Consider the following 24,145-nt stretch of genomic DNA (forward strand, 5'->3'; position numbering starts at 1 on the left):
AAAGACTATCAGTTGAATAAAGAGATTGCACATTTGTGTTCATCCTAAAATTGTATTCGTGATTCTGTACCGGAATACGCTCAGGTAAGATTTTAATCTGTAGTAACGCATCCATGTTTTCTTTCTTCTGTTTGCAGCATATTGTTTGCAGACATTGTGGGGTTCACCAGCTTGGCATCACAATGTACTGCTCAAGAACTGGTGAAGCTTCTGAATGAACTCTTTGGGAAGTTTGATGAATTAGCTACAGTAAGCGAGTCTCTTTTTTCCTTTTAAAATTTTAATTTGAATTGTTTTTTGAATGGTGTCTTGGGTTGGGGAGTGGAATTCTGCATAGTCTGAGACATGAAATAGACTGACTGCTAATCTTCTTCTCAGTAGAAGATCCATAAATCATCACACATTCCTAAAGTTAAATGATTTATAGTTTGGGGGCTAAGCAATGTATTTGAATGGTAAGAAATAAGTGTTAAGAAAAAGAAATGAGAGGTGGCATTTTAAGACTAATTAATCATCAGCTGTCCTGCCATCAATACTCTTACTTGAAGATTCTACACCTAATGCAATAGCTATTAAGACTTTTATTTTAATCATTCAGTATGAATGTTGAGCATGTACTATAGGCACTATTCAGAAAACAGAGATGTCTTCTAGGGATGAACGGTTTCCCTTAGTTCTACTACATTATTATCTGCAGTTCCATTGCAGCTCTAGTTCTGCTCTAGTTGCCTTGCAGCAAGAGAAGATCATTCTGGAATGCTGATAACAAATTTTGTGCATTGCACCTTCACATGTTGCTTGCTGCCCACTTTCTCCCATTGACCTTTTATTATTTTTACTTTACTGTTCAAGCACATGAGCATTTCAGTGCAGAGTAAAAAGAAATGCATTTTTTTTAAAGGCAACTGGAAGAAATGCATTTTTATCCAGCATTTTTTAACATTTAACCTTTCTGCACATGTGTTTGAGCAGTGTAAAAATATATTTTTAAAGTTAGTTAAAAAAAAAAAAAACCATGCTTCCTAGAAGAAGCCTGTATATTTTGCTGTTGTTTTTAGTTGGCTTCCTGCACCAGCATTACAGAACAAGTAAAAAATATCAAATAAATATTAAAACCACATTTATACTAGAAACAAACAATTCTTCCTTTTGAATTTTTTTTCCTTTCTATGTGACCCCGAAAACTTGACTTAACTTTGCTTCCTGAGAGTTCATTCAATTTTACCTACAGCACAAATTCTGAAATGCAAGTTGAAAGAATTGTTGTCAAATAAAATTTTCAGTAAAATGGATTCCCCAAAATCCAGAAAGAAATTTGGCAGGGGAGAATATCTAAATCATCCATTCTGTCACAGAATTGCTCTGCAGGGAACTTGCAATCCATATACAGTATGGTACTCAGGACATAGAATGTAAGGGAAGATCAGGTTTTAATACAGGAGAAATGAAGATGTTGTAGGACAGGTGATGAATGAAGCACACATGCAGAAAATAAGAGGTGATTATAGTCATTTAAGATTACTGAGTAAGTAGATTTTGAGGGGGATTTGAAGGAGGAATCAGGAGATGAAGAGATTTAAATATACAAATTGTGGCTGGAGATAGGCAGGTTATAATTATTACTTTTTAAATAAACTTTATGGTAATGTGATATGATGAAGCCATCACTGCTCAAGGTGTACATATACACCACTATTGTTTCATGGTTTTCTCTGGCGAAAATGTTTTTGTAGGTTTCTGAAGCACCTCAAAAATCCTACAAAAATTGCTTACCACTGACAGCTGTAGCATGAGTCTGTTCAACATGGACAACAGTGCCTCTACCTCACCAACATTCCCCACCATGGTTCCTTACTCTCCTATTCGAATAGCAGTGAGTTGCGTAGAGTCTTAAGATGCAGTGATAGAAAAGACTGATATTCTTACCCCTGATTTTGCCAGATTGCCTATCATTGGGCTTTTGCATAAAGAGGCCATTTAAATGTTACCTCCACATCACACAGGGAAGCTGGACACCTGGATAAGCATAACTAAGTCCAGCCTGGGCAGGTGCCTGACTGTACTGCTCCTCCAGAGGTTAGCATGTTTTGGGGTATGTATGTATGCATACAAAGCTGTCTCCTGCACATATTGGACATTTATAGATTGAGATGGCTACTTTTTCATTGCAGATGTTACTGTGTACCCAGATGAACCAACTGACCTTCTTTATGTGAAGGGCATTGAAGTGTGATTTTTCCCCACCCCCACAATTTTCAGCAGCATTTCTTTAAGAGGGCTATACTGCATGACATTTCTGAACATGCAGTTTGCTCCAGAGCCTTTTGTCATCAAGGCAGAGGGCCACATGCATAGATTTATTTGCATGAATAGCCTCATGAGTGCAAGGAGCACCAAAGGTGAGGGTTATAGATATAGCTTAGCACACTGCTCTTTAGCTCCAGCCCAAAGTTTCTTCTGTCAATGCTTATGTGTGCCTCATTGGCTTTAGCATCAAGGGCATTTGTGCTTGTAATGAGAGTCCACCTAGAGAGCAGCTCTCGGCATAGAGACATGTCTGAGACCTTGTACCTGGACAAAACATGCATGCAAGCAAAGGCGACTCAAATGTTGGATGTTTGTAGGCTGAGCTGTCTGCTCTTTCATTGCAGGTGTTACTGTATACCCTGATGAACCAACTAACATACAACCTCCAGCCTGTTTGGATGGGAATGGTTTTGCCCCTTCCTCCCTGTTTGAGACAGGGCAAGAAATATTAAGCAGTTCATTGACTGTTTTTGAAAGCTAAGGAGGCACCTGTTTAGCTGTTGTAGCTCCTCCTCAGCTTCAGCCATTCCACTTGGAGGGTGGAGCTGAGTTTTCCCATCCACCCTAGCAGATAGTTGGAAATTAGACAGCTGCTGTTCAGAATCGGATAGGAACATTTTGCTCTTGATGTGAGTGTCTTGTTGTGAAGGGCATTTCTGTCCCTCCCAGACTACTTGTGTGGTATTGATGGTGTTAGGGTGGTCATGCCTGGCAGGAATATGGGACTGAAGAAGGATTCATGTGCACTCTGAGATAAGCAAGTAGTTTGAAGGGGGCCCGGAACCAGTCTCCAGAGACTCTGGCTCAAACAGGGTACCATGTACCTAAGATTGCACAGTCAGCCTTGGAAGTTTGCTTAACTAGAGGGAGGTGGTACAGTACAGCTTCCTTTACTTTAATGGGGGGGGGGGAGGTTATATTGAAATGCTGGGGTTGTCAGTAGACAGTATACAGCTTTGAGTCAGGGTGAGAATGCTCAAATGAAAGAATAGTAGCTAGCTTTCTCCGCTGAGGTAGGAGCCTGCACTGGGGTTGGGGATGGCATATTAGAAGGCAGGATCTGCTGAAATACTGTATATACTTGCATTTACAAATTTATAAATCTTAATAAACTGCGGCCCATTTAATTCAAATCACCTTATCTCATGTTTCATTTGCAGGTATGTGAGCCATGTCCTTTTTTTCAGTCACTGATGAATGTTTTAAATGAAGCTAATATAGAATCATCTTCTGAATATGAAATTGTACCACTTGGCCTTTATTAAAAAAATGTATAATGTTGATCCAACTTCTGGCATGCAACACCAGCTTGTTTTTCTGTGATGCAGAAATAGAGAGGGGCACACACTTCTGTCTTTTTGTCCCTCCTCTCTTGATGCAGCAAAGACAATACTGTAATCATGTCTCTTGCACTTTGATTAAAAATGTAGTGCTTCTTCATAAGGAGCCTTATTCACTGATTAGAACAACTACTTGGATCTATTTTATTAGACCAGAAACATAAGCTGCGCTGGCTGAATCAGGCATGTGCATTCAAAAGTCAGTGTGAGTGAGAACAAAATGGAAGAATAATTGACTAGCAGCGCAATCCTAGATACGTCTACTCAGAAATAAGTTCCAATGTGTTCAGTAAGACTTACTCCCAGGAAAGTGTGGTTAGGATTGCAGCCTGAGAGAAGTAGACCTCAGAAACAAGCATCACCTGGAAATGATGAGATTTTTCTGCCAGCATTTGGTAAAATTACTGTTCCCCCTCATAGTAGCAGCTCCAAATAATTTCTTCACAGACATTTGCAAGAACTTGAGTTAGACTCACAGGCCCCCTTCAGACATCGCATGAAAACAAACCACATTCAGACATAACTGGCAAATGGAGTTTCTTACAAACCACAAATGGGAGCTTCCAGCATACTTTCACATGATTGTGAGGTTTGTTGTAACATCTGAACCAGGCTAGATTATCCCATTTTCCCTGTTTCCTGTACTGAACTGAGAAATCCGTTATAAGATTTGGACTGGACTGGACTGCCCTTCAGTGGTCTTGTTTAGAGGTGAGACAACAGGCATAAGAGGAAAGAGATTCCATCCTTTAAGAATGTGCAAGAGAGAATTTTAGAAAGTACAGCTTTTCTTATCTCTGCATGATGAGTTACACTTGCCCAAATTCTTTCTTCCTTCTAACTTTTACAGATGAGCAGGTTTTTCTCTTTCTCTGATTTTGCTCAACCCTGTGTTCTTCTTTCCAATTGAACACAGATAATTTCCAAAATTAATTGCAGAATTTGTGAATGTGCCATTTGCTACAGCTTTCAGTTCCTTCTGTTCATTCAAATCTTTTTTTTTTCTCCATCCAGATTTCTGATGTGCACACTTACTTGTGCACACTGTTAGATTGGGTGAAAAAAAAGACACAACAGAAGGGACTAAAAGTTGTGGCAAATTGTTCTAGCATAGTTTTCAGCACAAAGCCTGGAAACCCAGATGAAAATAGCCATTGCTAGCTAAACAAACAAGATTTGGGAATTTGAAGACACCCCCCATCCCCCACCCCCGCAAACTATGGAAAAAACTATGGAAAAATCCTTAAGTTACAGGACACTTGGCTTCCTTTGTATCTGGTCACCCAGTGGAGAAATGGCACTAGGGGAGAGGTAGAGTGATAACTACAAGTCTTGCTGCAGAAGCCACGTCTCTCTCTCTTTCTCTCTCTGCATTTTGCTGACTCAGATTTATCCCAGTTGTATTCTCCTGGAAGCCTATAGTTTAGGGTTCTTTGTCCCAGCAGTTGTATGGAGAATGGGTGGTAATAATAATTAGATCAGGGGTTGTTCCTTATCCTAGCAACCAGGAAAAGGCAGTAGGCTGTCCACTTTCAGAGATCTGTGCAAGGTGCAGCTTTGTGACCTTGGAGTGGCTTGTCACCCTCTGGAACAAGGTATTTGCTGGGTCACATTCTCTGCTGCCTGCCCCAGCCATCTGGAAAATTTGGTGGGGAGTGTCCACAGTAGTTTTAAAAAATTCAAAGTAGTTTTAAAAATTCACAGTAGTTTTAAAAAACACCTATGGGACATAGGTGAAAACAAACTCAGTGCAGGAACACTTTCTGCAATAAATCTCATTATTATTATTATTATTCAACAGTCTGAGGCTTATTCAACAGTCTTATTCAACAGTCTGAGGCTAAGAGGCAAAGAAGGAAGGCCCATAGCCAGGGAGACAGACCAGGGACAGACTGCACTTGCTCCCGGTGTGGAAGGGATTGTCACTCCCGGATTGGCCTTTTCAGCCACACTAGAACGCTGTGCCAGAACCACCTTTCAGAGCGCGATACCATAGTCTTTCGAGACTGAAGGTTGCCAATACAATATACAATATTATTATTATTATTAACAACTTTATTTTTACCCCGCCTTTCTCCCCGGAGGGACTCAAGGCAGCTTACAAACAAGGTTAAAACAAATTAAAAAACATAATTTAAAAACAGATAAAAATATAACAACATATCATAAAAACAGTAGTCAGATAAAAAAGTAGTCAGGTAAAAGAGCATAGTACAGCAAATTATAAAAGCATCAGGCTTGTAACCAGATGTTAAAAAAGATATTAAAGATGTTAAAATGATGTTAAAAAGGCCAGGAACTCAGAAGGCTTGTCTAAACAGAAGGGTCTTCAAACCTTGCTGAAAAGTTCCAAGAGAGGGAGCAGTTCTTAAGTCAAGGGGAAGGGAATTCCATAGTGTTGGTGCCGTTACTGAGAAGGCCCTATTTCTTGCCGCTGCCCCACATACCTCCATAGGCAGTGGAACTTGTAAAAAGGCCTTCTCTGATGACCTAAGAGGACGAGCCGGGTTGTAAAGGAGTAGGTGATCTCTAAGATACCCTGGCCCAGAGCAGTATAGGGCTTTAAAGGTCAAAACCAGCTCCTTGAATTGGGCCTGGAAACGAATGGGCAGCCAATGCAGCCGCTGGAGAAGCAGACTGACAGAGTCAAACCGCCTACCTCCAGTAACTGCACAGGCCGCTGCATTCTGCACTAGTTGCAGTTTCTGAACCATCTTCAAGGGCAGCCCCACATAGAGTGATTACAGTAATCTAGCCTCGATGTCACCGTGGCATGGATCACCGTGGCCAGGTCTGCACGATCCAAGTATGGCCAAAGCTGGCGCACCAGCTGAAGCTGAGCAAAGGCCCCCCTAGCCACAGCTGCCACCTGGGAATCCAGGAGCAGCTGTGAGTCCAGGTGAACCGCCAAGCTGCAAACCTACTCCTTCAGGAGGAGTGCAACCCCATTCAGTGCAAGCTGATACTCCAGCACCTGCATGGAGGATTTCTGAACCAGGAGAGCCTCTGTCTTATCTGGATTTAATTTTAGCTTGTTAGCCCCCATCCAGATCCTCGCTGCCTCCAGACAGCACTCCAGGACCTCAACTGCCACCCTGGAGTCTGGAGGAAAGGAGAGATAGCTGGGTGTCATCAGCATATTGATGGCACCCCACTCCAAACACCTGGATGACCTCTCCCAGTGGTTTCATGTAGATGTTAAATAGCATGGGGGACAGAATTGAACCCTGTGGCACCCCACATCTCAAGGGCCAGGGTGTCGAACAGGCATCCCCCAGTACCACCATCTGGGACCAATCCTCCAAGTAGGAGTGGAACCACCGCAAAACAGTGCTTCCAACTCCCAATTCGGCCAATCAGCCCAGAAGGATACCATGGTCAATGGTATTGAAAGCCGCTGAGAGGTCCAGCAGGACCAACAGGGACGTACTCCTCCTGTCCAGTCCCCAGCGTAGGTCATCTACCAAGGCAGTTTCCATCCCAGAGCCTGGCCTGAAACCAGATTGAAAAGGATCCAGATAATCTAATAGATCAGATAATCTAATGTACGCCTCTCAGTTGATTTCTCTCCGACCAAGAGCATTTATGTTTAAATGTTTAAATTTATTATTGGGAGGGGGGGGGCCTTATTAAGCAAATGATATCATGATCAGTTACAAGAATGCTTTCTGTGAAAGTCCCTCTATAGATGGGATGTGGAAAAATACTTTTTCTTTCTCCAAATCTGTTGGAAAACTAGGGAGGCTTTGATTAGTATTGATTAGTACTGAGTCTCGGTATCCGCAAAGGTTCTGTTCCCAGAACCCCCGTGGATGCCAGAAATTCCATCCATCCATCCATCCACCCATCCACCCATCTCTCTCCAGTGCTTAGAAAGGCTTCGCTCCTAGGCAGCTATCCCTCCCTTCACCCAGAGGGGAAGAATGCAAAAGAGGTGGTGATAATCACTTCCACTTTGCATTCTTTCACATGCTCTGAATGAAGCACCTGGAGAGAGATTGATTGATTGATTGTCTTGTATGACTTTGTAAACTTAAACTTCATACATGATTCCAATAATAAACTGAATGGTTTTGTAAATAAATTGACCCACCTGAAATTGGCTCACAACTCACCTAGTGGGTCACAACCCAGTTTGAGGAACACTGTCCTACAGGAAGGTATGTTTATTACAGATACATTGGGCCAGGGGCCACCCAGATGTACCTACCTAGCAAAGCAGAGGACAGGTGGCAGGTAGGAATAGCATTGGCAGTATTTCTGTTGCTATAGAGATGTTCTGTGGCAACTGTGATGCTGCCTGCCACCAGTCTCCTTGCTTTCTGCTTCTATTTTGCCGTGGTACGTTAGCCACATACCCTCAAACACATATGTGAATTATACTGTTAGTCTAAAAAATATAAAGGAAGTGTGTGTGTGTGTGTGTGTGTGTGTGTGTGTGAGAGAGAGAGAGAGAGAGAGAGAGAGAGAGTGTGTGCAAACACACACATGATAGTCTCACACCAACCAAATGCCACCCAATCAGTAGTAATGTCTATAGCTGATTTTTCTCTGACTTTGTTGTCATGTTCATTTCAATTTAAACGTTGTTATTTAAAACCAAAAATAGAATTCCACTGGCTGTGGTTTGGATTTCTGTAAAAAAAAAAAAAAAAAATCCAACCAATTCTTGGGGTATCTAAAACAAATTAGTTCACAAAATTTGAACACATAGTTTTGCATTTCCCAATCTTTCCAGCGCTTGCAACCCACCTTGTCCTCCGCATTGGGTTGCGATGCTGCTGGACGGAATAACTTGGCATCTCTGGAGGCTTCTTTTGGATCGCGCCAAGCCGGCCACCCATGCTATTGCCCTCAAAATGGTCAGCAGAATGATCAGAAGCCACTTCCTGTCAAATCAGAAATAATTTCTGGATGCTTCTGCCAACCATTCTGTGGCCCGCAGAGGCCGATAGAGTGGGTTGCTGGCCCAGTGTGACTTGAAAGAGGCTTCTGGAGGTGCCTGGTAAATCCTCTGGCCAGCAACATCATTGGACCACCACCCCCTCTTCCAGAATGGCTCCCATTTGGAGCCAAACAGTCTTAGAGATGGGCAGAAACCCTGACATCATTTATGAGGCCACATTTCACCACAGCTGAAACTTTTCTATCTGTCCATCCCTCATATTTCCTCCATATTTCTTCTCCTGTGGACCAATTGCAGCTCTTCCTGTCCTTAAAACCTGTAAAGTTTTTTCCACGCTTTATTTTTTTGTTAGTTCTTCAAAGGGAATTGAAAGGTAGTTGTTTTTTCATATCGTTTGTCGATTTTATTTGTCATAAATAAATATTTTTAAAAAAAAGTAATCAAAAGGTACATTTTTGAGTTTTATTTGTTTTTTAACTTGCTAGGTTAGGTGAGGCCCTGCCACCCCTGACTTCAAATCACTGCATTCCAGTAGGGGATTCCTGTGGAAATATAGCCTGGGGGTTGGAAAGCAAAGCTTGGGCTACTAAAACCTCAGTGGTACGCAATTTAGAAACCTTTTTTACAAGAAGATTCCAGTGTTAAGATCCTGTATCTACTTCTATATTGAACGCTGTTCCAGATTCAGATTCACTTTTTTTTTGGGGGGGGGGGATCATATGTTTGAGAATCTCCATGTGTGTCCAGTATATTTTTCTGTAATCTGTAAATCAGTTTGCTGAGGTTCCAGTGTTTTGAACTGTAGCATTTCCTGGTAGGTCAGTTTTGAAAATGGATTAAACTGCAGTTGGTGCATTGCATTCATGGTTCCTCTCCTAAAGAAATCACAACCATTTTCTGTCTTTATTACTATTACTTAATTCTAGAAACAACACCTTGGAGAGGACTGTGTTTGTTTGTGTTGCTTCACAAACCCGTAAATGTGCTCTCAATTTACTGAAGCTCGATTTATTCATGCTAAGAGCTCAGTAGAGGCACTGTACAATAAACAAGCATTCTGGGAGTATTAGGCGCTTTCCAGCTGTTGCATAATGTGACATGCCACAGGGCATGGCCTCTTCATTGTGGTGAGCAACCAGCTCTGTGCGCCAGTAGCGAATGAAAACCCACCCCAGAAAGTGAGCTTAGGGGGTAGAACAGGGTGGGTGGGGAGTGGGCAGATCGGGGCCAGGAAAGGGGTGAGGTCAGTGGCAGCAGCGTCCACAGGATCCAAACCCCATTCTTGGCCTCAGTTCTTCATAGGTCCACACATACGCACCAGTTGTCGGGCTGATGCAGGTCCGAGTAGATCTGGCAACCCAACACAGGCTTACCCTAAATGTACCTTTACTCCAAGGAGTCTCCGGAGGCTAAAACTCTTCAGGAGGATACAGCAGGCACCAGGTTGAGCTGCAAGTCTTTAGATGCATTTTCCCCCTTTTTTTTCTTGGAGGGGCCCAACCCCACTTGCCCCTGTGGAGGTGCCTCCACTGGTAATTACTTTTCTGTTCTGGTTGGTTTTTTAATAAATTTAGGGTGAGCAAGCTAAGTAGACACCATTATTGCAAGATTTTGTGTTTAACAGTTTAACATTGTTATATTTTTAGAGATAATTTTGCTTCACCTATACCGCATTGTAGTCCTCTTTTTGCTTTCAAAAATGAATAGGACAGAAAGTTAGTTTGCTTACTAACCTCGTCTGTTGGCTTAAAATTTATGAAGGTTATTTGGGAACCTTCAAGGCTCCTATTTCTACTCTTGTGTCCGCTTGCCCATTGGCATCACAATGGGGCTGCAGCCAGAGAGAGCTGCACCAGGTGACACCCTCGGAAGTGGGTGATACCACACCACCTGAGCCCTGATTCACCCATTTTCAGCTCACTCTGGGCTCATCCACCTCACACTGTCCCAGATGATTATGTTTTTGCTGCTCCCTGGCAAGAATACGAAACAACAGAGCCCAGAGCAAGCCAAGGATCACTGAATGGAGGTGCTCCAGAGGCTGGCTTATTGCATTTAAAGCAGTGTGATAGCCCAGAGGGTCAGGGGAGATGTGATAACATCATTACATGACTCTCAAACTTTCAGAAAATAAGGCTGCTTAAGGTAAGTTCTGCACCAGGTGAATCCCGCCCTCAGGACAACTTTGCACTTGTCACCAGGAAGCTGCAAGAGATCTCTGCAATTACTTTTATAATTTACTGAAAGACCCATCAGGTGGTAGACCTCCTTGTCTTAAGGAATTTATAGAAAAGGCTTAGAAGACAATGTTTCCTTTTATTAAACCTGTGAAAATATAGTAATGAGATAATCAACATTTATTTTCCCAAAGGGAGCTACTTTTTATCAACTCTGACTTGTACTTACAGCCCCTGTTGTTTGGGTGAATTTTGTTTATGCGTACTTATTCTGGGAATTATGAGGAAGAACAATTCAGAAAACACATTTTTGGCATTACAAATATGGGCATTTTTCTCATGGAGATTTCACTGTCATAGTTGATAATCAGCCTCAAAGAAAAAGGGAAACACAATCAAATAAATTGTTAGGAGATCAGCTGCTATAAATAGATACAGATGAGGAAAATAGCTGACTATGAAAACAGAGATTTCCATGTTTAGTCATATGGGGTCAGATCTACTGAATTTAAAGGCTAATTGGGTATTGTGGGCTTAGAATGGGTTAGAATGAGCACTCATTAGTGGGTTTAGAATGAGCACCCATTGTGAGATCTTTTACACAACACTTCTGTCCTTGAAGAGCAATGACAAAAAATGTTGTGAAATTCCATGTGCAAGGATGCTATGAGCAAATGCAGTTTTCCAGGGGTGGTATCAAGAGTTAGCCAGATTGGACAGTGGCTAAGGGCTTACGCCCAACAGAGAGGCTACCTGACCAAACTAGTACCTGAACTTTCAGTACCAGTCACTTTGGTAGCAGGCGTTGCACGATGAAAAGGCCAGATTTGGGGGGGGGGGAGGCAGTGCAGGTCCTTACCCCAGGGCCCCCAGCAACCTGGCATCTGCACTTCATTTTCCCACAGAAATGGTGTATTGGTTCTTGTGGATAAGTGTGATAAATATTATCAGGTGATATTCAGACATTTGAGAATATTATCATTAGATGTGCAGGAAAAAAGCAAGGATTTGCTGCAGGACAACCCAATCCTGAACCTCCTGGTGTGTGGGACTGCTGTGGTGCCAAAATGGCTGCCATAGCATCCTGAGTGCACCGGGCAGCCGTCCCCTTCCCCCGTACGAGGAAAGTAGCGCTGCAATGGGGTTCCTCCACTGTGCCCGCTATCAAGCAGGCACAGAGTAACAGAGTTCTGTGTTGAGCCAAGAGGCTTGATGCGGGGCTCTGGATCTGGCGGAGCTGAGTTCTGTTGGTCCTGCCCCTCCCTTCCCGCAACACCTGCTCCCTGTCTTCCACCCTCTCTCCCCCTTTCCTTGGCCCGGAACACTTCCTCCCTGCCTCCCCCCATACCCCAACTCACCTCTCTGCCACCTGGAAGTCCAACCAGTGCCAATGACTCATGCTCCAGTGCTTGGCCAGCGCTAACTCTCACAAACGTGCTTTACGGCGCATTTGCAACAGTGCGCACCTGCGGTAAGCTGACACACCAAGCTCAGAATTGTGCTCAGAAATGCTGCATCATTGACAGCCCAATCCTAACCAACATTCCAGCCCATAGAGCCAGGATGCAGTCCCGAGATAAGGGGACAAACATCCCTTTACCTTGATGAGGCCTCTGTGACTGCCTCCCCCATCGCAGAATGCAACATGCACCCTGTTGGGATGACTGCCTTGGTGTTGGAAAGTTAGTTAGGATTGGACTATTAGTCAGCTGCACATGCAGCGTTCATCAATCTTCATATGTGTTATACTGCTTAGAAAGATGCCTTTTAATTTAAAAGATGTTCTTTTTAATTGAGAGTTTTGCAGATAATAATACACATGGAATTTATGTACTTGTTCGGAGATTTTTATTTTGCATTTCAGCATCCAGGGAGCGCCCCCCCATGTGACTCACATCAGTTAAAATGCACAGTACAATAATAAAAAACATGAAAAAATAAGCTCCTCTTTCCCTTTTCTCCTATTCCTCCTCATATGGTAGTTACCTCATAGCCACTATGAAGATACAGCTTTTTTTTTCTTTTTCTTTTATTCAGAGGCAGCAGCAAGTGGAAAGTGGCAGTGATAGTTCATCACAAATGCATGGTAATATATTCGTTTTTATAGATAAGTGTCCCAAGCATGAGTTGCCAATATGCAGGAAGGCGGAAAAACTCAATGAAATAAAGGAATAGGATTCACAGCTCCCTAGATACACAGTACTCTCAAATTATGCAGTTACCTACAGCACACAGCAGTAATATCTTATAAGGTTGAGCTAGGAAGGAACAACTCTGCAGTGTATTTTCAAATAAAGGATTCTCCAGCCTAAGGGGAGGCACTGACCTTCGGCATGAATATATGGTACTCCATACCTGAGAGAGGATATACTACTTAACTATACCAGCAATATCCTTACCTCAGTGAGTGGGCTGTATAGAATACACATTCTGTTTGCAGGATTAGGGGCTGGGAGGTGGTGATTTCATATTGTGATTTATAAGAGGAGTGTGCACTACAATCTACCATGGCTAATTTACACGTGATTTCTCTTTCACAATTTACCCTATATTAATAACATATTGGGTTCAAAAGCTTCAGTAGCCCCTCTGACCGCAAGTGGGACTGTGATCAGAAGTTCCCCTTGCCTACAAATAGTCTTAGTAACACAGGGAATAAGAGTCCTGCTGCCAGATATCCTGATGCAAGACCCCTCCTTGCCTCACATTTATTAGCCTGTTAAATGTGGAAAATATAGAAGAAAACAAAGGAAGAAATTCATGCTTTTGATTTGAGAAATCTCTCTGTGTCTTGCTATATGGTTTAACAAAGGAAAAAGGTGTAATTCTATAGTGATCCCCAGGGTGCTGCTAAGAAGGAGCACACTTACTTCTGTGAACCTGCACTTGCTCTTCTACCTATCCACATTCTGTGTCATCCATGTATCCAGTCTGTTTATTGCCTCTACCAGCAACATGAATTTCAGGCTATGTTACAAGCCTTCTATCCAAGTGGGGCTCTGTCTGTCCACTAACAGTGGAACAGCCTAAGAAGGACATGGAAGGATGGGAGTGCCTAGGACTGAGCAACTCCTTTCTGCTCCTCTTTTCCCTCTCATACACTCACATTCGCACCCCCCACCACCCGTTTAGGTGGTGCCTAAATAAAGGCGCAATCCTAACCATGAGTTAGGCTGGCGCAAGTCTCTTGCACCAGCCTAGGAGGGTCGCTTGCGCTGGCCCACAGAAGCTGTATCCAGCCTCCCTGGCAGAGGGAGTTTTGCGTTGGTCAAGCTTGGCCGACGCAAAGCTCTGCGATGGGTGGGGAAGTGTGGGGAGGGGAACTGCGATGGGTGGGGAGGCAGGAGGGAAGTGTTCCAGGGTAGGGGGAGCGGGTGGGCAGAGGGCGGCCCTGGGGGCGGGTGGGGAACGGATGCCAGATCCCAACCCCTGTTCCCGAGCAGCATGGAGTGGCTTCAAGCTGCTCCGTTCACCTCAGGAGGTGGCGCAAGTCTGAGGAGACCCATAGGGGCTGCAGTGGCTTACCCGGGAGTAAGGGGAAGTTTCCCCTTACCTCTGCCTGAGCCACTTTGGCGCCCTATCTTGTGCTGGATATAGTGCAAACCTCCTGGCTGGTCTGTTCCAGCTCAAGATAGGATTGTGCTGCATGGCTTTGGGTACAGGGAGACAAATGCTATTTAGGTTAAAGATGTAAGCAGATTTGTTTAATCAAAACAAAGGAAAAAGGTTCTGGAGAAAGAAGGCAGAAAAAAATCAGAACAGACAAATCAAATTCTATGGTTGAGATCAAGAGGCATTATTAAAAATAAAGTAAAAACTGTCAGCACAATCCTGAGCTTCCAGGGGCGCCCAGCCTCGGCGGCACCGAGAACGACTACCACTGGATCATGTGTGCCTCAGGCCACTGCAGGCGGTGCCTTGGGAGAAGGAGACTTTTCTCCCCTTCTCCCGGGTAAGAGAAGCAGCCCCGCAATGGGGCTACTCAGTTAAGGTAAAGCTGTTCATGTAGGGCACCGAGCCCTCCATGAACGGTCAGGATCCGGTGGAGTGGAGCTCCAGTGGACCTGCCTCCTCACTCCCTCCCCCGGCACGCCTCCCGCCTGCCCTCTCCCCGCCTCTCCATCACGCCTCCCCCCACCCTCTCTCCGCCCTCTGCCAGCCTCCCTCCTCCTCGGAATGCCTCCTCCCCGCCCCTGCTTACCACGCTGCAGCTCGGCGGTCCACTGGGCTAGCACGGGCGGTAGCCCAGCAGTAAGTGTTGCAGAGGTGCCTAACGGCACGTTTGCAACAGTGCGTGTCAGCATGAAGCTGCAGCGCCGAGCTCAGGATTGGGCTCGAAGTCAGCTACACTTCCCTGTCTGCTAGAGTCAACGTAGACATTCAGCATCTTGTAGTCTCCTTTTTTCTTTTACCAGAGTGAAAAATTACAGCTTAGAATTAACCTGACCTGCCAGGACAGTACTGGCATTCCTTTTCACGTGGCTGGCATCTTGCCAGTTAACCCAGCTGGTCAGCTTCTTTTATCTATTTTGAGGAGACTAGCAACCCTAGCCCTGGTAACCTGGTTGGAAACTCAGATTTACCACTCCCAAGCTAGGTGAGCAAACTGGTATGAGTTGAACCCAATGGGAAGCCTGGAAGATTTTAGTCAAGGCTGCTGTTTCCCCAGTGAAACCTCACGGTCATGAGATTTCAATACACATTTGAGGAGGGAAGATTGTGTGTGATGTGTAATCCAGAGCTCTATGGTAAATTGAGTCCTAGATCAGCTTCAATTTGCTATATTTAGGGCAGTGGTCCTCAAACTGGGTTCATGGCCTGCTAGTAGTGTGTGATCCACTTTTGGGTGGTTTGCAAAACTGACAATCAGCCTGAAGAAAACACAGGTCATGGTTCAGGATGTGGACTCACCTCCCTGCATTACAATCTCTGAGCATGAACTGGAGGTTGTCCATGACTTTGTGTACCTTGGCTCAACGATCTCCGACACTCTTTCTCTCGATACCGAGCTAAACAAGCGCATCGGTAAAGCAGCTACCACGTTTTCCAGACTCACAAAGAGAGTCTGGTCCAACAAGAAGTTGACGGAACATACCAAGATCCAGGTCTACAGAGCTTGCGTCCTGAGTACACTTCTGTACTGCAGCGAGTCATGGACTCTTCGCTCACAACAGGAGAGGAAACTGAGCGCTTTCCACATGCGCTGCCTCCGACGCATCCTCGGCATCACCTGGCAGGACAAAGTTCCAAACAACACAGTCCTGGAACGTGCTGGAATCCCTAGCATGTATTCACTGCTGAAACAGAGACGCCTGCATTGGCTTGGTCATGTCGTGAGAATGGATGATGGCCGGATCCCAAAGGATCTCCTCTATGGAGAACTCGTGCAAGGAAAGCGCCCTACAGGTAGACCACAGCTGCGATACAAGGACATCTGCAAGAGGGATCTGAAGGCCTTAGGGATGGACCTCAACAAGTGGGAAACCTTGGCCTCTGAGCGGCCCGCTTGGAGGCAGGCTGTGCAGCATGGCCTTTCCCAGTTTGAAGAGACACTTGGCCAACAGACTGAGGCAAAGAGGCAAAGAAGGAAGGCCCATAGCCAGGGAGACAGACCAGGGACAGACTGCACTTGCTCCCGGTGTGGAAGGGATTGTCACTCCCGGATTGGCCTTTTCAGCCACACTGGACGCTGTGCCAGAACCACCTTTCAGAGCGCGATACCATAGTCTTTCGAGACTGAAGGTTGCCAATACAAAGATCAGCTTCAATTTGCTATATTTAGGGCAGTGGTCCTCAAACTGGGTCCATGGCCTGCTAGTAGTGTGTGATCCACTTTTGGGTGGTTTGCAAAACTGACAAGGCAGGTTATGTGCCTGACAATGTGCATCAAGGTTAAACAGCCTGCTAATTGGGGAAATACTGCTGTCCAATCATTATTATAGCCAGGAGGCTTTAGCCGCTGGTAAAGTGAAACTTTTTTTTAGCTGAGTCCTGATCTAAAACGTTTGGGAACCATTGATTTAGAGGAAAGGAAGGATCTTTAGAAGAGGTTTGCTTGTGCATGTTCCAGCCAAATTCTCTTTTTAAAAATATGACTGCAGGGGGAGACACAGCTTATCCTGATTGGGACTGCAGCACATAAGCAGGATAACTTCTTCTCCTTCTACAGTTTTCCTGCAGAAAATCATCTCCTGAAGCTATTATTTGCCACAGTTTCTTGTTTACGCAAAAGTTGCTTTCTCAGGCTTTTTCAGAGAGGATGTCTGTTGAAAAATGTCTCCAGGAAAAGAGTGAAGTCTCCCTTCCCTTTTGATCAGGATTACCTCTCCCTACTGTGATGCTTGTTTTGTTTTAGTTTTAGTTTTAAGATGATAAAACCATGGCTATAACCATGCATCCTTAAAATGCATTCCTACAAATGTCTAGGTTGACTCTTAATTTCTGTCACATTTTCTGCTTTTCTGTTGCCTGGTCTCATATCCATAGAAATGTTGCTGAGTATCTCAGATATCTTTGTTCTTAAGGAGTAAGGCACAACTTGGATACACATTGGGTACTGTTCTTTGCCTTCAATTGTGGGGTGTGCATCCAGCTGTCTTACACAAGAGTTTGCATATACATCAATATAGATTTATTTGATTTTTTTTCCTTATGTGTTCTCTTTGGTAATTTATATAGAATGTATGGACACTTGATTTTCAAAGGCAGTAGTAAAGGCATACTAGCTTTGGTTAAAATCACCAATCAGAATGAGCTGGGTGGTTATTGGTTGAGAAGTTTCTGATCCACGATTGGTAACAAGTGAGAGTTGAAAGTGAGAAGTTGAAGCTGAGAGGAGAGTTGAGAATTAAAAATGGAGAGCACAAAAAGAGAAGAAAGATAATTTCCCTAAAATGGTATAAAGCAATGTTTCTCAAACTATGGGTCAGGACCCACTAGGTGGGTCGGGAGCCAATTTCAGGTGGGTCCCCATTCATTTCAATGTGTAGTTTATTTTTAACATATTAAACTTGATGCTACCATGTTATGTGATTGCATTTGGGGAAATATTACAGAGCTGTACTTTTATCAGGCTACTATGTATATGCTTTTAATAATGATAGTCAATGGGGCTTACTCCCCGGGTAAGTGTGGATAGGATTTCAATCCTTGGGATGTTTGGGGAATTTTTTTTTAAATAGAGAGTTAGGAGGGTTCTTCTTCATTTTAAATAATTGTTTAACTTGTTGTAAACTTTTAGTTTACTTACTTAGGGCCCAATCCTATCCAATTTTTTAGTGCTGGTGCTGCTGTGCCAATGGGGTGTGCACTGCTTCCAGTGTTGGGGAGGCAGTCACAGAGGCCTCCTCAAGGTATGGGAACATTTGTTCCTTTACCTCGGCGCTGCATTTTGGCTGCACCGGTGCTGGAAAGTTGGATAGGATTGGGCCCTTAATTGATTTGATTTTGTTGTATAGGGGTGTTATTTTTCCCTGCTTGACGATGTCACTTCCAGCTGTGACATCACTTCCAATGGATCCCAACAGATTATCATGCTAAAAAGTGGGTCCCAGTGCTAAAAGGTTTGGGAACCACTGTTATAAAGTATAAAGCCATGACTTAAGAAAGGTTAGGAATAGTTAGTTACTTATAATACAGGGACAGCGCAATCCTAACTTGCGCAGGAACAGATAGGCTGGCGGGAACAAGCAGGCCCAGCATAAGTGCTGCATCCTAGCCCCACCTCCCACCCCCAGGAACACCCGCTACTTGCCCTCCCCCCGCCCAGAAATGCCTCCCTCCCACCACCTCCCCATGCTCCCCCAGACCCCTGCACATGCCAAACTTGGCCAACGCAAACTCACCCATCCCTGGGGCCCGCATTGGCACAGGACATGTGCCAGCCAATCTCCCCGAAGAGTGGCGTGAAAAGTGCTTTACGGCCCTTTCACGGCAGTCTTTCAGTGAAAAGTGCTTTACGGCACTTTCACGACATTCTTTGGCCAGCACAAGCCGACTGAAGGGGCACTTAGGCTAGCTCCCTTACTTACAATACAGTATTAGAGGTAGATGTGTGCGTCTCCTTTTTATTTTTATAGGAAATATAATTTTTTAAATAGAAAAATTGGCCTCAATTGCTTAAGAAGTTCTTTGTATGGGGCATAATAATACAGAAAAAAATGTACTGCTCGTTTCTGTAGGAGGTGTGGAGTAAGGTGGTAAGCCAAAAGCTTCATGGGACACATGGGTTTTAAAACAGCTGTGAAAATGGTGCTGGACTATGTCTTACGCAGAACTGTAGAAATGCATATTGCCAGCAGTAAACATTTTTTGGTATGTCTTTCTCTTTTTTCCTTAAAGGAAAACCACTGCAGAAGGATAAAAATCCTTGGGGACTGTTACTATTGTGTATCAGGACTGACCCAGCCCAAAACGGATCATGCCCACTGCTGTGTTGAAATGGGATTGGATATGATTGACACCATCACGTAAGTTCTTCAAACACTTCAAATGAAAGGGCATCATCCTTGGCTGTCTAATGTCCATGTTATCAAGTGTTTCCCCGCACTGCGTTCACTTGAACATTTCCTCCTGCTCTGTTTATGTGGGGAGATTTTATTTTCCTTTTTTGCCCAGCATGTTTCAGGCAAAGCATTTCCAATCCATTTAATCACCTTGTGAATCACAAGCTTGTGAATGAGGGCGAGGGAGAGAGTACTGAAGAAAAAAATCATTATTGTAGGTCTGCGCACATTGTGGCCATCAAGCTGAAGTGAGCTCACTAACCATGAATGGCAGCACTCCAGGGGGCTCAATAAACCTCCTGGTCTTGTTTCTTGTCTGAACAGTGAAATGCAAGGCCATCAGGCTATGTTTGGCTGTGTGGGGGCACAAGTTCTGAAAGCTTACATTATTTTTTTCTGTAGCAGTGGGCACTGAATGAGGAAATAGGGGAAAGCTTCTTATTTTTGGTTTTGTGCAACTTCTGTCAAGTTTCCTACCAGCAAGATGAAGAACAGGGAAGGAGGCAACTGGCTGCCTAAGAGATGTATCAGTGATTAGGGATGTGCACATGGATCTGTATGCAGGTTTGTGGACAGTGCTTTGGGAAGACTTGCAAGAGCTCTTTTCCCTTTGTTCTCATCTCCTGCTTCCAACCCTTCTATTTCTACTCTCAACACCTTCAGTTGTTTCTCTCACAGTTCATAGTGTTCTTTTGTTTGTGGGTTTTACAGTTTTTGCCCTGGGTATTGTAATTTCCTGAGTGAAGCCAACTGGTGAACAGTGTGTCCTGACCAAAAGTAGCATGAGTGATTTCTGTGCTCTTTCAAGCTGGGTGGCTTCACTTCCCTGTGTATATGAACAGATTATGCACATCCTATGGAGAACAAGGCTTCTCTGTCATAAAGCGTAATCCATTCTCCTTCATTCTCACTAGTATAGATTCATTTTCTGGAGTGAGTGGGAGGAAAACATGAAGGAGAGAACCAATGAGCAGAGGAAACGAAAGAGAAGAGGACCTCAACAAATGCTATGAATAATTTATTATGAAAAAGGACAGCAAATTAAACTCTTCAATGTAGCAATGGAGCAATGTAGTTATTCTTGCCAAACAAGATAAAGATTTTTTTTTTTTTGCTGTTTCATAGACTGAATAAATTAAGAAACCCTGGACAATTGCATTCCTTCATAATAAACTGTTTATTTTGAAGGTCTGTTCCTTCAAACTGTTTATTCTGAAGGTCTACAGAGAGTGAGGGTCTGCCCTAGAGTGAGAGACTATGTCTTGTCAACCTAGTTTTGTGGTTTCTCTGCCTAAGAGTTAAATTTACTGTACTGGGAATACAGTAATACAGTATTACATTATAGCAGTGGTTCTCACACATTTAGCACCAGGACCCACTTTTTAGAATGAGAATCTGTCAGGACCCACCAGAAGTGATGTCATGAATGGAAGTGACATCATCAAGCAGGAAAATTTTTAACAATCCTAGTCTGCAGTCCTACCCACATTGACCCAGGAGTAAGTCCCATGGACTATCATTGTTTAAAGAATATACATAGTAGCTTGTTAAAAGTACAGGTCTGTAACATTTCCCCAAATGCAGTTGCATCCCATGGTAGCATTGTCTAATCTATTAAAAATAAAATATTGAAATGAATGGGGACCTAGCTGAAATTGGCTCGCAACCCACCTAGTGGGTCCTGACCCACAGTTTGAGAAACACTGTGTTATAGCGTAATATCTCTCAAATGCTGCTTCCTCTAGCACTCACTTGTTACAGCACACTTAGTCCTAACATGATTGGCCAATGGGAGCAATGTATATTGGGTAGTGTAGAGCCAGTTTCCTGCTCATTGTGATTATGTCTCCTATTGTGCTTTTCACACAGTGGTCTATTTTCCAGTAACATCCTCTGCATTACAGGAGGTATTGGCATATTGAGTGGATTTTACCTGTAAGCAATAATGTTCTTTGCTTATTCGAGCAGAGAGGGAAAAAGAGGGTTGATATGAATCTGAGCCCTTAGAAATTAAGGCATTTCAAAAGTGTTGTCCATTTCAATATTTACTTGAAAACAATCCTTTGCAGTGTTTCATTGTTGAGGCTCAGTTGCTTGACAGCTTAAAATTAAACATAATAAGATGGTTTCAGCAATTTTCCTTTAATACCAACACTTGGTTTGCTGTCAGTTGTCATTGCTGTCTAAGGTAAATATGCATTCGTAAACCGTGAGATTTATGGCAGAAGAAAATGCAAGTAAATGAGTGCTGGGCAGAAGATAAACAAGGAAGTGATATAGTTTGACTGCCTGTCAGCTGGTTGTTTGCATGTGCACTGGATGCTGTCTTTGAAAAGAGGTATACTTCAGCACAATCTGAGTGGAGACAAAGAGAGCCATCTAGTGCAATGCTGAATAACTCCACTAGAACGTTACCTGGCTGTGTGACTGCCAGTAAACTCAAAATTGAAATGACATTTCTGAAGGAGCTTGCTTAGATAAAAGTCATTTCAACAGTTTCCAAAGTGGTTTTGAGCGGAGATTACATGTAAATGCCCTTTCTCTGTCTCTGTTTCCCCATCCATTTCTGACCAAAAACAAATAAAATATAAGGAGCAAACAGCAAATATCTTCAAGTGCATGAATGAATTCAGTTCAAAACCCAAACTTAACACAATGCTTACAGAAGCACTTTGCTTGCAGAATGTTTGTTATTTGCTATTTGCTGTGACTGCAAAAGCTTAAAAAAATGTACACCCACGCCTCTGTTAATTGTAATGTTCAGGGTGGGGGGAGAGGAAATTTGGGTCAGGAAGTCCAGTCCCTTTGCAGATTGACAATAAAGCCTTTGCTATCGTGTTGTAAGACCAGTGTACTGAAGAAGCTGAAATTATGTATGCCGTGTTTAGAGCTAAGCCAAATTAACATACATTTCTATTTATACATAGAAATGTGCAAAGTCAGTGAGTGAGAGCCATGTTATACTATAAGCACAAGCATCTAAAGTAGTGTTTCTCAGACTGTGGGTTGGGACCCACTAGGTGGGTGGCGAGCCAATTTCAGGTGGGTCCCCATTCATTTCAGTAGCTTATTTTTAATATATTAGACTTGATGCTACCATGGTATGTGACTGCATTTGGGGAAATGTTACAGACCTGTACTTTTAACAAGCTACTATGTAGATTCTTTTAACAATGGTAGTCAATGGGACTTACTCCTGGGTCAGTGTGGGTAAGATTGCAGCCTAGGATTGTAAAAAATTTTCCTGCTGGATGGTGTTTCTTCTGGTCATGACATTACTTTCAGTGCATTCTGATATATTCTCTTTCTAAAAAGTGGATCCCAGTGCTAAATGTGTGAGAACCACTGGTCTGAAGTATTTATCTGCTTTTTGTCCTTGCCTTGGACACCAATCACAACTCAGAGGATAGGGTGGGCCCAAGATGTCCTGGTGCCTGAGGCAGCATACCAAAATGCTGCCCTCAGACATTTTCACCTCCTCTCCCCACCTTGAATTTCAAAAGGAAGCAAGGAACGGAGTGGAATAGGAGTGTGGAGGAGAGGGAAATAATGTGCTACCAGAACATCTCCAATGACCTACCACTCTCCTCTGCACTTTCTCTCCTGCTGTCTTCCCCTCTTCCATTTTGAATCCAAAGATTGGGAGGACAAGGAATAGTGGAGATACATGGGTAGAGGCAAGTTCCCTTCCAATCCTTTGCCAGTCTCTTGGCTTATTATGTGAAAGATCTTTAAAAAACACAGAACTTAAGAAACTAATGAACAGGAATGGTTCATTGTTATTGAATCTGTGCAGTCTCTGAGTTAGCCCACAAGGCACATGTTTGCATTCTTAAGTTTTACTAGGGAACTGAAAAAACCCACATGTTTCTGCCCTAGTACAAACACAGAAACCTTTAATTTGGGAGAGGGGAAGGAAGAAGTGAAAAGATGATACCAGGGTCCTCACTTCTGTCAAATGATGTTCTGATTCTATATATTGCAGATCAGTAGCTGAAGCCACTGAAGTAGATCTCAATATGAGGGTTGGCCTCCACACAGGAAGAGTGCTTTGTGGGGTCCTGGGTCTTCGCAAGTGGCAGTATGATGTTTGGTCAAATGATGTGACTCTTGCTAATGTCATGGAGGCTGGAGGGTTACCTGGGTAAGTTTCAGAGTTGGCAAGCAATGGTTTATTTTCTATATTAAGTTAGTGGACCTCATTTTTTTCTGAAGCACTTCATGGTCCAAATAGTTTAGATGGTTTAATTCCTATTAAAAATATGTTCCAATAATTAGACATTCTGTTATTTTTGTAGTGTTGCAAGGACGGTACACACATTTTATTAGTTTTCTATCAGTTTAAATGCCATCACCTCTCCCAAAGAAATGTGGGAATTGTAGTTTGGTGAGGGTGCTGAAAGTTTGCCATGTGGCAAAGCCAAATTTATTGTTCCCTTTTTTATCCCCACCTCCAGGAAAGTGCATATAACAAAGACCACCTTAGAGTGCCTAAATGGTGACTATGAGGTTGAACCAGGGTATGGCCATGAAAGGAACAGTTTCTTGAAGAAGCATAATATTGAAACCTTTTTCATTGTGCCATCTCACCGGAGGAAGGTATGTATGTGTTTCATTCCAGCTGGTAGCATGTTAGTGTGTTTTGGTCTAATGGTTGGATAGTATTGTGAAATCACAAAAACAGGCCCAGTCACGTAAATTTTTCATCTATTAGCTGCTCAATATGATCTGAACTGAATAGGAAACTCTGCTTGCACTGAAATATTGCACTCAAAAATTGCAATATTTGCAATAATTCAATATTGTATTGATTGATCTTTTTAATCAATTTTTAATATTGATTGATCAACCAATATTGTATTGGTTGATCTTTTTAATTGTGAATGGTTAGAGAATAGGAACATTTGTATA

The 24,145-nt window shown here is 43.3% G+C and overlaps 1 protein-coding gene across 1 annotated transcript in view; it reads left to right on the plus strand.

Annotated features, from left to right (window-relative positions):
- Positions 1-24,145, plus strand: part of ADCY1 (adenylate cyclase 1) — a 192,620-nt gene that overhangs the window by 124,322 nt on the left and 44,153 nt on the right. The window contains exons 6-9 of the mRNA XM_066629192.1: positions 138-249; positions 19,071-19,198; positions 23,220-23,378; positions 23,692-23,833. Of these exons, the coding sequence (XP_066485289.1) occupies positions 138-249; positions 19,071-19,198; positions 23,220-23,378; positions 23,692-23,833 (541 nt within the window). The remainder of the gene's footprint in view (positions 1-137; positions 250-19,070; positions 19,199-23,219; positions 23,379-23,691; positions 23,834-24,145) is intronic.

The sequence above is a fragment of the Tiliqua scincoides genome, chromosome 5, assembly GCF_035046505.1.
Source record: "Tiliqua scincoides isolate rTilSci1 chromosome 5, rTilSci1.hap2, whole genome shotgun sequence".
Classification (NCBI taxonomy): Eukaryota; Metazoa; Chordata; class Lepidosauria; order Squamata; family Scincidae; genus Tiliqua; species Tiliqua scincoides.